The following is a 15,230-nucleotide window of genomic DNA, read 5'->3' on the forward strand; positions in this document are numbered from 1 at the left end:
CTTCGCCTTGTTCCCATAATGGTCCTGCCATCCCTCCGCCCTTCACTGGGCTTTATGGCTGCCGGGTCCCTCCTGGCGCCGTCCTTCCTCAGCTCTGGACCTGGGTTCACGCGGGTCCCTTCCTCTGCGGTGTCTTTCTCCCCTGACATCATGGCAAATCCACTCTCTCCCCTCAAGGCCCGGCTCCAAAGTCAGGTGCAAGCCCATCCTCCCCGCCCCGCCCCGCCATCCACACACCGCGGGCTCTGGGAGAGCCCCTGTCCCACTCAAGTGCACTCAGCTATGTCCCTGCCACCAGTGTGGCCCTTTTCTGCCTTGGGTCTGATGTCCATCTCCCCAGAGGAGGGACCATTCTCTGCCGCATCTGTGGGTCCCAGAGGCAGCAGGGGGCTGAGCGAGGCAGGCTGGATGTGGGGCTTGGAAACCAGACATGGATGTTGCCCTTGTGACACGGCCTCGGAGCCCTCTCGGCACCCAGGAGGCAGAATAGGGACAAGCCATTCACGAGGAGGGGGCCTCCCCTCCCAGACCGCCCAGGTCCCCAGCTCCCACCTCACACAGCCCATCCAGGAGCCAGAGCCGGAGCCACGTGTGACCACCAGCCCCACTTGGTCTTTCAGTGGAGCGGGACCGTGCCCTGAGCCACCAGGAGCCCCACTGGAAGGAGTTCCGCTTTGACCTGACCCAGATCCCGGCGGGGGAGGCGGTCACAGCCGCGGAGTTCCGGATTTACAAGCTGCCCAGCACCCACCCGCTCAATCAGACCCTCCACGTCAGCATGTTCGAGGTGGTCCCCGAGCAGTCCAACAGGTGCCGCCCCCCCCCCCCACGCCTCTGTCAGAGTGTCGGGCCCAGCCCTGGGGGGACATTTCCCAGGGGACAGGAGGGGAGCAGCCCACCTTCAGAGAAGAAAGATGCTTGGCCCCAGGCCTCGTGTCACCGTGGGGAGAGGCCCAGCATCACCTGGCTTCAAGTCCCCTCCCTGCTGTCCTGCCTGTGGGACGGTGCCCAGGTCACTGTGCTTCTGAGCCTCAGTTTCCCCGTCTGTACACGGGCACAGTAATGCCTTTGTCCACTCAGTGACATAAGGCACGTAAGGCGCCCAGGCCAGAGCCAGGCGGGGTAGATGCCCCCACTAATGGTCCCCAGGCGGGCCCTGGGAAGACAAGGCGGTGCCGGCCCTCGGTTAATTGTTCTTTCGTGTCCACAGGGAGTCTGACTTGTTCTTTTTGGATCTTCAGACGCTCCGATCTGGGGACGAGGGCTGGCTGGTGTTGGACATGACAGCAGCCAGTGACCGCTGGCTCTTGAACCGTAGCAAGGACCTGGGACTCCGGCTCTATGTGGAAACAGATGATGGTAAGACTCGAGCCAGCGGCGAACCTTCCCCTGGGGGCTGCTCCGAGGAAGCTGCTGGCGGCACGTGCAGCTGGACCCCCCATTTGGCCCCGGAGACCTGGCCTTTCTGAGCTGTGTGGCTGGGGCGAGAGTCCTGTCCCCACCGCGGGGGCTCAGTGGACAGGAGGGTGAGGTCCCCGCAGTGCGGGACCACAGGAGGCCCCCTACCAGCCAAGACGGCCTCCTCTCCTTCCTCAGGACCGGCAGGTGCTAAGAGCGAGGCCATGCTTTCCCTCCCCAAGAAATGGGGTGATTCTTACTCTGTGGAGCCACCTCCTACTGACCAGGAGTCCCCCTTCTGGGCAGGGCCAGGGGACGTGGTCCCACCCTCAGGCTCTGAGCCAGAGGCCAGGGCATGAAGCCTGGCTCTGCAGCCTTTTAACTCGGCGCCCGTACAGGCTACTTACCTTTCCAAGCCTCGGCTTCCTCATTTGTAGAGTGAGGATCCACCCATTCGTTCATTCGGCAGGTGTCTGGGGGACACCCTCCCTCAGCCCCGGCAATGGGGGTAGAAAGGCCCAAGGGGGACCGGGGGCTGGTGTGTCTGAGGCACAGCAAGGGGGCGCCATGGCTGGAGCACAGGGGGCCAGGGAGCGACTGGGAGGAGAGGAGGCTGAGAGAGGTGGGCAAAATATTCAATGTGAAATAAAATAACTGTTCTTTTATTTAATAGCAGTGGAGGGCAACCTGGTCAGATTCAGCTTTTTATAAAGCATCCCTCTGAGACACTCCCCCTCAAAGGGGTGTAGCAGCTCTCGGCCCTTGAGTGTGGGCTACGCTTAGTGACTGGCTTCCCAGCAGTGTGGACGGGGTGACGGGTAACTTTGCGGTGGGGAGTCTGAGCAGCAGCCCCTCTGCCGGGCACTCGGGCTCCCGGGGGCATCAGGTGGCTCCCGGACACCCTTGATCTGATGGGATGAGAGGAGGACTTCACCTTCATGGTCTTTGTCCCCAGAACCCAGCGCCCCAGTTGCACGATGAGAAAAACACCAGACAAACCCAAGTTGAAGGACAGAATATCTGACTAGTACTTCTCAGAACTGTCAAGGTCATCACAACAGCGAAAGTCTGGAGTTCTCGATGTTTCAACATCGGATTGGAGGCACCTTGAGGGCTCTGGGACACAGGTTCCATCCCAGGCCCAGGATAGCAGATTAAGGATCCAGCGTTGCCAGGTTGAAGCTGAGGTCGCAGCTACGGCTCAGATCTGATCCCTGGCCCAGGAATTCCACATGCCACAGGGTGGCAAAAACAAACAAACAAAAAACAACAGGCAAAGTCTGAGAAATTGTGACAGCCCAGAGGTGCCTAAGGCGTTGTGATGACTAGGTGCCAGGTGGGACCCTGGATGGGATCCTGGAAGAGAAAGACATTGAAGGAAACCAGTGAAATGAGCAAATCGTGGTGTTCAGTAAATAATAAGACACCAATATTATTATAAAATACCAATATTGGTTCACGAATTGTAACGAATGTAGCATAGTCATTTAAGTGTTAACGCTTTCCAGAGGAAACCGAGTCCGGGTACGTCGTCGGAACTCTGGGTATATAGCAATTTTCTACAAACCTCAACTATCGTAAAGAGTGTGTTTATCTTTTGTACAAACTAAAGATGCCCTGACCTCAGTGGGGAGAGTAAGCTGTAGGGGACAGGTGTGAAGTCAGAGAGGCCCTGGGAGACTCACAGGGTCCGGGACGGAGCTGAGGGGGCTTGTCCCACGGCAGAAATGGAGGACGTGCAGGAAGGAAACTTGGGGACAGGGACTGAGCCAGTGGGTCTTTTTTTTTTAAATGGTCGCACTCATGCATATGAAAGTTCCCAGGCCAGGGACTGGGAATTCGAGCCACAGCTGGGACCTGCACCACAGCTGTGGGAAAGCAGGATGCTTTAACCCACTCCCTCGGTGGGATCAAACCCACTCCTCTGAAGTGACCCAAGCTGCTGCCATCAGGTTCCCAACCCACTGCACCACAGCAGGAACTCTTTTTTTTTTTTTAATTTTTTTTTTAACAGTGCATCATTTTAACAGGTTTTGTTTTGGTTTGGTTTTGCCAGGGTTTGGGAAAATAGAGGCGGGGCAGGTTTGAAGTAGGAAGTCAGCTTGGCTTCTGTCCACTGGTGCCAAATAGAAATGCGAAGGCAGAGTTTTGCGTGAAGGAAAAAAAATCACTTTTATTGCTTTGCCAGGCAAAGGAGGCCACAGCAGGCTAATGCCTTAAAGACTGTGCCCCCCTTCGGGGAAGAATTGCAGGGGGGTTTATAATCTAAAAGGAGAAAAAGAGGGTTTCAGCGAAGAATCAGTACTGGGCCAAACATGCTTCCTTCTTCCTTTGGGGGAATCTTAGTCACCAAGACTGACATCAGAGACCTTGGCGTGATCGTGATGGGGGTCTTCTGGGTTATTGCCTAGAATAACAGTACTTGAGAGAAAGGCATCTTGATCAGAGATTAGAACAGACTAGGAAAGTTCCTGAAAAACATCATGTGCTAACAATCTTTAACCCACAGGCAATGGTGTACTCAGGGGGCCTAATCGTTAGCTTACAGCCTACAGGTGATTGTGGTTAGGGTGCAATTAAACCAGAGAGAAGCGCAAGGAAGGGCTCCAAGCTGTTCGATTTTATTCATTTCTAAAAGAAGCAGAAGGAATATACCTTTTCTCTCGGGTGTGTGAGAGGCCTATGTCATTATGTGTATCCAGTGAGAAGGAACCAGGACCCTGCCCCGAGGCTGTACTATTATTGCTTGACTGGTCCTCCCTGGTCTTTGCATCCCCTTCCCTCCCTGATGAGCAACTGCCTGAACCTGCCCCTGGGAACTCGGGGAAGGCCATGGAGGCTGATGAGACCCATATCCTGAAAGCAAGAAATAGGAGACACAGAAAGGCTTTTAGGAGCTCCACAGGGCCCTGCTCTGTTCGGCAGGCGTGTTCTTGAGGTCCTGGTAGACATCCACGGAAAAGTTACAGGACAGTGAATGCTGGGGACGCAGATGCTGGAACCACTAACGTGGAGGTGAATTTGGGGACGGGGACGGGAGTAGCGCGCTTGGGAGGGAGGGTGACGTTGGGGAGCGGGGGTGACCAGGGCCCCCACGCGCTGGGCCGCCTCCCTCCCTCTGGCCAGACTTCCGGATCGATCCCCGCCTCCAGCCTTCCTGCCTCAGGAAGCTCCGCGCCTCGGGTCCTTGGAGCGTGGAGACCAGCGGGGCAGCGGGGAACCTGCAGGAGGGCGCGTCACCGCCAGGCGACCCTGTTTGTGACGCGGAGGTCGGGGGCGCACGGCGGGAGCACGGCGGCCTCGCGTCCCCGCCGGCCTGGTCTGTCCCTGCCAGGTCCCAGCGGAGCGGACGATGGCGGCCCCGCGGCTCCTGACGTCAGCGCTGGGGCGCCGGGTCCCTGCTAGGCTCTTGGGGCCCGCGCTGGCGACCGGTCGCGTGTGTGGCTTCTCCAACAGCGCCCCCAAGCGCGGCAAGAGACATCATTGACAGCGGGAGGATCATGGGGGGCGCGGGGCGGGGGGGGGGGAGCGGTGCTTCAAGCACTGTGGGCTCCCAGAGAACCTGATTGGGGCGCTTCTCAAGACCCGCGTGAAGGACTTGACCGTGGTCGGCAGCAGCGTGGGGGTGGGGGACTTCAGGCTGCGCCTTTTGCTGGAGACCAAGCAGGTCATTCGCATCACCTGCTCGTACCTGGGGGCGAACACCCGCTGCGAGCACCTGTGCCTGGCGGGCGAGCTGGAGCTGGAGCTCACACCCCAGGGCACCCTGGCCGAGCGCATCCGCGTTGGGGGCGCCAGCGTGCCTGCCTTCTACACCCCCACGGCCTGTGGAACCCTGGTCCAGGAGGGAGGCGCACCCATCAGATACTTACCCATCTGCCACATCGCCATCCTCAGGCAGCCCAGGGAGGTGAGGGAGTTTCGGAGGCAGCACTACCTTCTGGAGCACGCCATCACCGCGGATTGTGCTTTGGTGAAAGGGTGGAAGGCTGACCACGCTGGAAACATCACCTTCAGGGCCAGCGCCGGGAACTTCAACACGCCCACATGCAAAGCTGACGGGAACCTCAGTGGTGGAGGTTGAAGAAATTGTGGATGTGGGTCGTTTGCCCAGAAGACATCCGTGTTCCTAACATTTATGCAGATCGAGTAATACAGGGGAAAAATACAAGAAAAGAATTGAGCATTTAACGATCTGGAAAGAGGAAGATAAAATATGCCAGTCTTCAGAGAACACAAGGACACAGATCAACAAGCGGGCAGCTCTTGAATTTGAGGATGGCATGTATGCCACTTTGGGCATAGGAATCCCTCTCCTGGCCTCTAGCTACATCAGCCCCAATATAACCATTCACCTTGACAGTGAAAATGGAATTCTGGGCTTGGGTCTGTTCCCATTGAAAGATGAGGCGGATGCAGATCTGATCGATGCGGGCAAACAGTCACCCTTCTTCCCCCGGGGCTGTTTTTTCTCCAGTGACGAATCATTTGCCATGATTCGAGGGGTCGCCTCGACCTAACCCTGCTGGGAGCCGTGCAGGTTTCCAAATATGGGGACCCAGCCAACTGGGTGATACCCGGCAAGAAGGTGAAAGGAATGGGGGGGTGCGATGGACCTGGTGTCCAGTAGCAAGACCAGAGTGGTGGCCACCCTGGAGCACTGCACCAAGGCCAACGAACCCAAAATCTTGGAGAAATGCACGATGCCATGACTGGGAAGCGGTGAGGGACTGAATCATCACGGAGAAGGCTGTGTTTGATGTGCACAAGAAGACAGGACTGACCCTGACTGAGCTCTGGGACAGCCTGACGGCAGAGGAGCACGGGGAGGAGTTCCCGTCGTGGCTCAGTGGAAATGAATCTGACTAGCATCCATGAGGTCTTGGGTTCAATCCCTGGCCTTTCTCAGTGGGTTAAGGATCTGGCATTGCTGTGAGCTGTGGTGTAGGATGCAGATGGGGATCAGATCCCGAGCTGCTGTGGCTATAGTGTAGGCTGGCACTACAGTTCCTATTCAACCCCTGGCCTGGGAACCTCCATGTGCTGTGGGTGTGGCTCTAAAAAGACAAAAAAAAAGTTCCTGTTGTGACTCGGATTTCATCCCTGGCCTTGCTCAGAAGGTTAAGGATCTGGTGTTGCTGTGAGCTGCGGTGTAGGTCCTGTGGCTGTGGCTGGGAGCTATAGCTGCGATTTGACCCCTAGGCTGGCAACCTCCATATGCCACAGGTGAGGCCCTAACCTAATGGGAAGGGCACCTTGGTCCCAGGGCATGTGCTTCTCACTTGAACCTGCCAGGACTTCATCCCAGGGAAGCCAGAATCATATTCCTATGTGTCACCAATATCTAGCTGGCTGTCTCCTGACATCTCAGACTGGCTGTCACTGGATAGGCTTCGTTCTCTCAAGAGGGATATGACTTGAATTAAAAAACAGAAGGGGAGTTCCTGTTGTGGTGCAGTGGAAACGAATCTGACTAGGAACCATGAGGCTGTGGGTTTGATCCCTGGCCCCACTCAGTGGGTTAAGGATCCTGTGTTGTTGTGAGTTGTGGTGTAGGTGGCAGACTCTGCTTGGATCCCACGTTGCTGTGGCTGTGGGTGGCAGCTGTAGCTCCGATTGGACCCCTAGCCTTGGAACCTCCATATGCCTCGGGTGTGACCCTAAAAAGAAAAAAAGAGAAGAGAAAAACAAGGAAGTCAGAGATGTTGACCTTGTATGTCCTGTGAGTTCTGAGAAAGCTCAGCTCCAATGATCCTCTTCACTGTCTGTGATACTTATGGTAAATTCTGTGCAACTTGAGGGAGTTCCCCGGTGGCTAAGCAGGTTTAGGACCCAGCATTGTCACTGCTATGGCATGGGTTCGATCCTGGCCCTGGCCAAAAGAAAAAAAAATCTATGCAGCTGGAAGGGTTTCATTGAAGTGCTTTTCCCTGTGAGTGAATCATGGAATGTAGGGGAAAGTGATGGGGGAGGAACAGAGTCTACATACGGCACTGTTGTACCAGAACCAGGAAAACCACACGTAAATGTGAATTTATGATCAGGAGAAATGATGTCTCAACGAATGTTTTCCCTTTGGCCCTTCTGACTTTCCCTCTGGGGCCCTTCATTTCGTCACTGAGTTTTGTTTCCCTGTAGCCTCACCTTCTCCACCCCGCACATTCCTCCTCCTCGTGGCTACATCGATGTCTCTAGAAGGGAAGCAAGACATCGAGGCGGCCAGTGGACCAGGAATGGGGGCAGTTGAAGGGGGAGAGACGGTTGGTACCGATGTTCCCCCGGGAAGTCTCCTCTGTGAATAAACCGTCCTTCTGTGTGTGCCCAATGCCGCAGCCGAAGACGGAAGGAGTTCTAGAAACCTGACCGATGGCCTTAGAGGGCTTTGCTCACCTCAAACCCTAGCGTTCCTGTGTCGTCCAGGACAGACACTTAGCCGCTTCCTCTCTGTTCTGGAGCCCAAGCCGGCGTCTTGTTCATACTCCCTTGAAACTCAAGAGGGGCAGCAAAAACCAGACAGAGGAGCTCCCATTGTGGTTCCGTGGTAGGGGTCCCGAACCTGACGAGTATCCATGAGGATGTGGGTTCAATCCCTGGCCTCGCTCGGTGGGTTAAGGATCTGGCATTGCGGTGAGCTGTGGTGTAGGTCTCAGACACAGCTTGGATCCAGCATTACTGTGGCTGTGGTGTAGGCCGGCAGCTGCAGCTCCAATTCGAGTCCTAGCCTGGGAACCCCCATATGCCACAGGTGTGGCCCTAGGGGAAAAAAATAAACAACACATACACACAGAAAAAACCCTGAGTTTCTCTCTGTGTGTGTGTGCCCCCATGTGTGTGTGGAGAGTCCAAACCCAGGCCTGCTGTGGAGCCCGTGCTTTCTCAGTGCCGCTCTGGGGCCCCCACAGCGGTCAGGGGATCGTGGGTAAGAAGAGGAAGGTCCAGCAGGTCAGGGACAACCTTCGAGAGGCCTCCCTGGAGCCTCGCCCCAGCCCCCAGCGGGAGGGCCAGGCCCCGGCGTGGAGAGACGGTGCTCCCGAGGGCCAGCCAGGGGTGTCGGGACCACGACCGGGTGGAGAGTGGATGAAGGTCACTTGTCGCCTTTGGGGGTTTCTGGGGAGAAGGGCCTGAGCGGCCCTGGGTGTCGGGAGAAGTTTCCCAGCAGCCGCGTGGGGGAGGCAGAGGTTTCCAGAAGCAGACAAGTTAGAGGGCTGTTAACAGTAGCAGGAAAGGGATTGAGTTCCTAGTTGTCAGGGTGCAGTGAGGAAATCACCTGTGGGACAGAAGCAGGTCCAGCTGGGATGCCCTCCAGGGCTTTCGGCCTGGCGTCCTGATTGCCCCTCCACGTGGCACTAGAGTTACACCCACGACTGCAGGCTGAGGTCGGGCAGGGGATGCAGGGAAGGGGGCAGGTGGCACCCGGAGCAGAAAGAAGCCTTGGGAAGAGACGGGAGCAAGCTTGGCCTGGCACCGGTTGGGGGGTGGGGGCGTGAATATCGGGGACAGGATGGGGCAGGTGAGCATCCGACTTCCCTATAATCTCGGGGCCCTGATGGGGCTGACTCAGAATCAGGTGAGGCTGGAGGTGGTCGGGGGCCCACCCGCCCAGAGCAGCAGCATCTTCACCCAGGCCTGCAGGGGGAGGCCACTGTGTGGCCCGATCTTGAGGCAGGGCCACCCATCCCCTGTCACCTGGGAAGGGGACAGCAGGCCTGGTGGCCTCCTCACAGGTCAGGTCTCCTGAGGTTCCTGCCTCTGCTTTCTGGGAAGGGTCCTGCCAGAGCTGGGCGTCTCGGGGCCACACCCTGCACAGCCCGGGTCTCCCCTGATGCCCCCTCTCTCTGCGCTCCGGAGACCCCAGTATGATCCTTGACCAGACAGCTGCGCGAAGGAAGGCCCACAATGAACACAGCTTTGGGGGCCCCGAAGGTCTTCCTGGCCCCTGGGGCGCAGGGCTCTCCAGGGACTCCCAGGACAGGACAGCAGCACACACGGGCCTGGGGGGCTTCGGGCTGAGGCCGCCACACGTGTCCACCGGGCGAGGAGCTCCACTCCAGTGCGCTGGGGATGACAGCCGCCCTCCTGCCCGCATCGCTCCAGGCAGGGCTGCGGTGTGTCCCGTGGCTCCGCATCCTCATGGCTCGCTTTTCCTCGTGACCCTGACTTGCCACGACCCAAACTCCCCAAACGGGGCCCCTTCCAGTGTCAGCTCCTGCAGCTGACAACCTCCCGTCCCAGCAGGGTCACCCCGAGGTGAGCCTGCAATGGGTCCAGGGCATGTTGGTGGCAGGTGACGTCACAGGTCGAAGGTTCGTCTCTGGTTGACTAGTTGTTGGGTCCACTCTGGCCCCTGGACTCGGGGCTAAAGCACAGCTGTGTGAGGCTGATCTTTGAGCAGAGCTGCGGGGGGCAGGCACGTCCGTGACCTGTGCGGTGGAGGATGTCGAAGCCCCTAATGGAACATATGTAAATGTGTATGTGTGTGTGTGTGCATCCGTGTTGCAACATTGGGGTGAAATGTGCTCGAAGTGGGATGCTTGGCTCTGTGTTTTAGGGAACATGACGGTGAGTTCACAGTCACGTCCTTGTTGTCTAGTCTGAGAAAATTCCCAGGGAAGGGAAATGAAGAGGTTCCATCGGATTCTCATCTTTATGATGAAATCCGGGGAATAATCTAAATGTCTAAAGATGCACTAACATCTAAGTATTATGGCCTATTGGAGTTCCCGTCGTGGCTCAGTGGTCAACGAATCTGACTAGGAACCATGAGGTTGCAGGTTCGGTCCCTGGCCTTGCTCAGTGGGTTAAGGACCCGGCATTGCCATGAGCTGTGGTGTAGGTTGCAGACACGGATCCCGCGTTGCTGTGGCTCTGGCGTAGGCCGGTGGCTACAGTTCCAGTTCGACCCCTAGCCTGGGAACCTCCATATACCGCAGGAGTGGCCATAAAAATGGCAAAAAGACAAAAATAAATAAATAATATTACGGCCTATCTACTCAAAGGAATTTTATGTTTGAAATGTTCGTAGTTAAGGCTAATGAGAAAATGTTTACGTGGAAAATTGAGAAAAAATACAGACTTTGTTATGCTCACAATTCAGATTGACATGTGAAACTAATCCAGACAAATGAAAAAGCATCTCTGAGTCGGGGAGGGGGTCTACGGGTGATATTTTTTCTAAGTTTTCTTACAGTTGTTATATTGCTTTGACAATTACAAAAACAAGAGGTTGTTGGAAATACCAAGAGGTATAAGAAGAGAGTTTTATTGGTAGAGTCAGCTTTTCCAGGGATAATCAGTGTGTTTTTCCTGCGTCCTCAGTCTTTAAGTGGCTGTGGATAAAATTCTACCTTTACAAGCGTCACTGTTCCTCGACTGAGGTCCCAGTTATGTCCCTGCCCACAGCCTTTTCTCTCCCTTCCCTTTTAAACCACAAACCTGGTGGCTAAGAACTCAAATGAGGAGCTCCTGTTGTAGTTCAGCGGGTTAAGAACCTGACTAGTATCCATGAGGATGTGGGTTTGATCCCTGGCCTCGTTGAGTGGGTTAAGGATCCACTGTTGCCATGAGCTTAGGTTGCAGGTGCGGCTTGGATCTGGCGTGGCTGTGGCTGTGGCGTAGGCCGGCAGCTATAGCTCTGTTTTGACCTTTAGCCTGGGAATTTCCATATGCCATGGGTGCAGCCCTTAAAAGAAAAATAATAATAAAATAATAAAATAACTTAAATGGATAAGAACTTGGGCTCCAGAATTACACCTTGGTGGTTGAATCCAGGTTAGGGACTTGGGGCCAATGTCTCTGCCCGCTGAGCCTGGAGTCTCTTTGGGGGCATCAGGGGACAGTGAGTGGCCTGCTCTCGGGTGGTGCTGAGCAGAGCAAGCATGAAGCCCTGGCAGTGCCCTGGTGGCTGGGGGTTGTAAATTCCACCCTGCTCCCAGAAGGTGTGGGGTGAAAGGTGGAACTCGGGCCTCGGAGCCCTGAGACGTGGGACCTGGTGCCGAGGGTCCCTGGCAGCGAGGCTCTGGGTCGTCACTGAGGGGCCCTGACATTTCTTAGTGAAGGGTGGGCTCCGGCATCACTGTGAAGACTGGCTGAGATCACCACATGACCTGGCTGGAAGCTGCAAAGCGCTGTCACAACTGGCAGTGCCCGGGACCATCATTAACCCCCAGTCCTGGGCTCGAGAGGCCCCTCCCCTGTCCCCTGCAGACCCGCTGGGAGCTGGGGCTGGACGTGGGACTCGGGGCTTCAGAGGAGGAAACCGAGGCACAGTGGGTCCCCTGAAGCCTCAGCCTCCCTGCCCCCGGCCAGCCCACAGGGGGGTCCCCGCTGTGTCCCATGCAGGTCCCCGCCCGCGAGTGACCGCCCTCTCTGCTCTCTCCGTCTCAGGGCGCAGCGTGGATCCTGGCCTGGCCGGTCTGCTGGGGCGACAGGCCCCACGCTCCAAACAGCCTTTCGTGGTCACCTTTTTCAGGGCGAGCCCAGGCCCTGTCCGTGCCCCTCGGGCGGTGAGACCCCTGAGGAGGAGGCCGCCGAAGAGAAGCAACGAGCTGCCGCCCCCGAACAAACTGCCTGGGATCTTCGGTGAGCCTGGGGCCCGGGGTTGGGGGGACTGGCACCCTCCTGGCTCGGGGTCGGGGGGTCAAGCCGACAGTCACCTGGCCACCTTTCCCGACACTCTGCCCCCGTACCTCGGCGCCGGTCACTGCCCCCTTCAGGGCTCTGAGCATCTGCCCTCAAGTCCCTGCTGCCCCAAGGTCCCTTCTCTGGCTTCCCAGGCCCACCAGGCACCCCCCCACCCCCAGGGCTCCGTCAGCGTCAGCTGCCCCTGGTGGCCCTCGGTGCTGTCCCAGGCGCCCTGCAGGATGCGGTGTTTATGTGATGGTGTCCCCACCACCCAGCCCCTCGGGACCAGGATGGGCCTGACCCGCCAGGAGCCCTCCTTTCCCTCACGGGGAGTCGGCCTTTCTGGGCCTCAGTGGGAGCCCTTGCCCCGCGGGACGAACAGGCAGGAAAGGTGGACGAGGTCAGGGGTGTCTCTGGAGGAAAGGAGGTCCAGCCCTGGTGGCCGAGGGTCCCTGGGCCATTTATTGGACCCCCAGGAGGCCCACAGGGTGAGAGTCAGGGGAGGCTGAGCTGAGTGTGGGGCGACTCTGTATCTGTGGGGAGCTATCTGGAGCCATGGAAGGTTCTTGAGGTGTCGTGTCACCAGCAGCTGCAGGGATGGGCTTTATGTGACCCCATGTGTTAGTTTCTCCTCTCATTTATTCAGCAAGTATGCCCTTTAGAGCAGGAACTCTAGCTGCACAGAGCAGGAGCCCCAGCAATGACCTTGCCTTGTCTGCCCCCACAGATGACGTCCATGGCTCCCACGGCCGGCAGGTGTGCCGTCGGCACGAGCTCTATGTCAGCTTCCAGGACCTGGGCTGGCTGGTAACGTTCCCTCTCCTTCCCCCCCGGCAAGTGTCTGTCCAAGGGGAGGCCCAGTTATGGGGGAATTTGATTTTCTTCTGTGTTCAGCAAATTGACTAAAGGGAGACTATGCTGCTTTTACAGTGAAAAGTGCTTTCTTGATTCCTTTTCTTGCTTTTGCTTTTTAGGGCCGCATCTATGGCATATGGAAGTTCCCAGGCTAGTGCTTGAATTAGAGCTGTAACTACTGGCCACAGCCACAGTCAGAGCAATGTAGGATCCGAGTCTGCGACCTACACCACAGCTCATAGCAACCCCAGATTCTTGACCCACTGAGCAAGGTCAAGGATCAAACCCATGTTCTCAAGGTTACTAGTTGGGTTCATTACCATTGATCCACAGTGGGAACTCCCAAAAAGTCCCTTTCTGTGAAAACCCATGCGGGGAGTTCCTGTCGTGGCACAGCGGAAACAATCTGACTAGGAACCATGAGGTTGTGGGTTGGATTCCTGGCCTTGATCAGTGGGTTAAGGATCTGGCATTGCTGTGAGCTGTGGTGTAGGTTGGCAGTTGTAGCTCTGATTAGACCCCTAGCCTGGGAAACTCCATATGACCCGGGTATGGCCTTGAAAAGACAAAAACAAAAACAAAACAAAAAATCATGCAAAATGGACAGTCCGAATGCTCAGCCATAAAATGTCAGATCTGCAACAGGAAATCTGAGGCCAGGGAGGATGGTGCCTCTGGCCTTTGCTGTAACTGGAGGCGGGCTGGGGAGGAAGCTGGGTGCTGCTGGAACATGACGGGGGCAGAGGTTGGGCCCAGCCCCCATCTGCTGAGAGTCTTCAGGGGGACACTGCCCTGGGAGGGGTCCTGAGGCTGAGGGAGGGTGAGGGGCAGCCCTGAGTCATGCTGTGGCAGGTGCTGGACCCAGGGGCTTGGGAGGGGAACGTGGATGAGCCTCACCTTCTCCCTTTACCCCAGGACTGGGTCATTGCTCCCCAAGGCTACTCAGCCTATTACTGTGAAGGGGAGTGCTCCTTCCCGCTGGACTCCTGCATGAACGCCACCAACCACGCCATCCTGCAGTCCCTGGTCAGTACCACGTCCCTCCTGCCTGGATACTGGGGGAGGGCCTCACAGGGGAGAGGGGCGTGCGCAGCCAAGAGGTGGCGGCAGCACTGCTCGTGTCAGGGATTTTCCCTGCGTGGAAACCTCCGTGCACGCAGAGCAGTGAACTCCGCACCAGGAGGGAATCGGGTCCCCGTGTGGCCACAGAGGGGCACCTGAACTTCAGGACACCAGACCCTGGCTGCTTGACGTGCACACACATATGTGTGTGCACTCCCCGGGCCCATGGGGGACGCTCAGGTACTGGTGGCAGGTACGGGACTCATAAGGGGCCCCCTGCTGGTGGTCAAGGGCACAGCACGTGCATCCTCACAGCTACCTCTGCGCCTGGAACACACAGGTGCCTGTGTTCACTGGCTTATTCAGCCTCCTGCGTGTGACACACGCCCTCGGAGCGGAGTGGGTGATGCGTGTGCCTTCTCCCCCTCTTCCTGTGCAGGAGTCACTGGGTGCCCTGTGCCCTCCTGGTTTTGGCTTCCCCTTCTGCTCCTCTCCCATGGACCCTATTCCTGTGTCCCTCTTGGCTCTTTGTGCTCCTAAGCATGGCAAAGCTTTTGATGCCCCAGTGTCTGGGGTAACTTTAAACCCTGAAAAGTCCTTTCTAATAGGAACACTGTTGCTCCTGCTTGTTGCTTAAGTGTCTTACATGGATTTTGGGCTGAGGCTCTTTCTAGAATATTGACCTAGACACTCTAGTTAGAGGTGGCATCAAGGTGATACCGTGGAGTGAGAGTAAATGAATTAAGAAAGCAGCTTGGGAGTTCCCGTCATGGTGCAGTGGTTGATGAATCCGACTAGGAACCATGAGGTTGCAGGTTCGATCCCTGGCCTTGCTCAGTGGGTTAAGGATCCGATGTTGCTGTGAGCTGTGGTGTAGGTTGCAGATGTGGGTTGCAGACCCACCCCTGGGTGGGCTCAGGGCCGGCAGGGCTGGCTTGGGGGGAGGCTTCGTTGGCGGGGGGTGGAGTGATGTTGGGGGTGGGCAGGTCCTTTCACACTGGGCCTGGGGTCCCTTCTAAGGTGTCAGGTGGCAGATTCAATCCAAGGTTAAACTGAGAAGCCGGTGCAGGGCTCAGTGAAGCAGTACAGGATCTGACTTACTCCTAGAAGGGCAGCTGTGGCAGGATGGACCATGGAGGGAGAGGGGAAGAGGAGGAGGGAGGACATCTGCTGCGGTCCCTACGGGAGGACAGAGAACCCGGCTGGCAGTGTGAACAGTGGGTGCAGGAGGCTGCTCCCCATGGTGTTGGGTTGGAGGAGAGGGTAGAGGAAATCAGTGGCTCTGCTTCCACCCC

The 15,230-nt window shown here is 57.0% G+C and overlaps 1 protein-coding gene and 1 pseudogene across 2 annotated transcripts in view; both read left to right on the top strand.

Moving 5' to 3' along the window:
- Positions 1-15,230, top strand: part of BMP8A (bone morphogenetic protein 8a) — a 21,005-nt gene continuing 5,775 nt past the window's right edge. Inside the window, exons 1-5 of one of the 2 annotated variants that reach the window (XM_047793464.1) lie at positions 557-810; positions 1,211-1,359; positions 11,782-11,976; positions 12,746-12,825; positions 13,789-13,899. In XM_047793464.1, coding sequence (XP_047649420.1) covers positions 779-810; positions 1,211-1,359; positions 11,782-11,976; positions 12,746-12,825; positions 13,789-13,899 — 567 coding nt within the window. In that variant the 5' untranslated portion in view covers positions 557-778. Of the gene's footprint in view, positions 811-1,210; positions 1,360-11,781; positions 11,977-12,745; positions 12,826-13,788; positions 13,900-15,230 lie in introns of both variants that reach the window. The other variant, XM_047793466.1, reaches the window with a different exon arrangement.
- On the top strand, positions 3,452-6,273 carry LOC125134328 (succinyl-CoA:3-ketoacid coenzyme A transferase 2, mitochondrial-like; annotated as a pseudogene).

The sequence above is a fragment of the Phacochoerus africanus genome, chromosome 8, assembly GCF_016906955.1.
Source record: "Phacochoerus africanus isolate WHEZ1 chromosome 8, ROS_Pafr_v1, whole genome shotgun sequence".
In the NCBI taxonomy this organism is placed as follows: domain Eukaryota; kingdom Metazoa; phylum Chordata; class Mammalia; order Artiodactyla; family Suidae; genus Phacochoerus; species Phacochoerus africanus.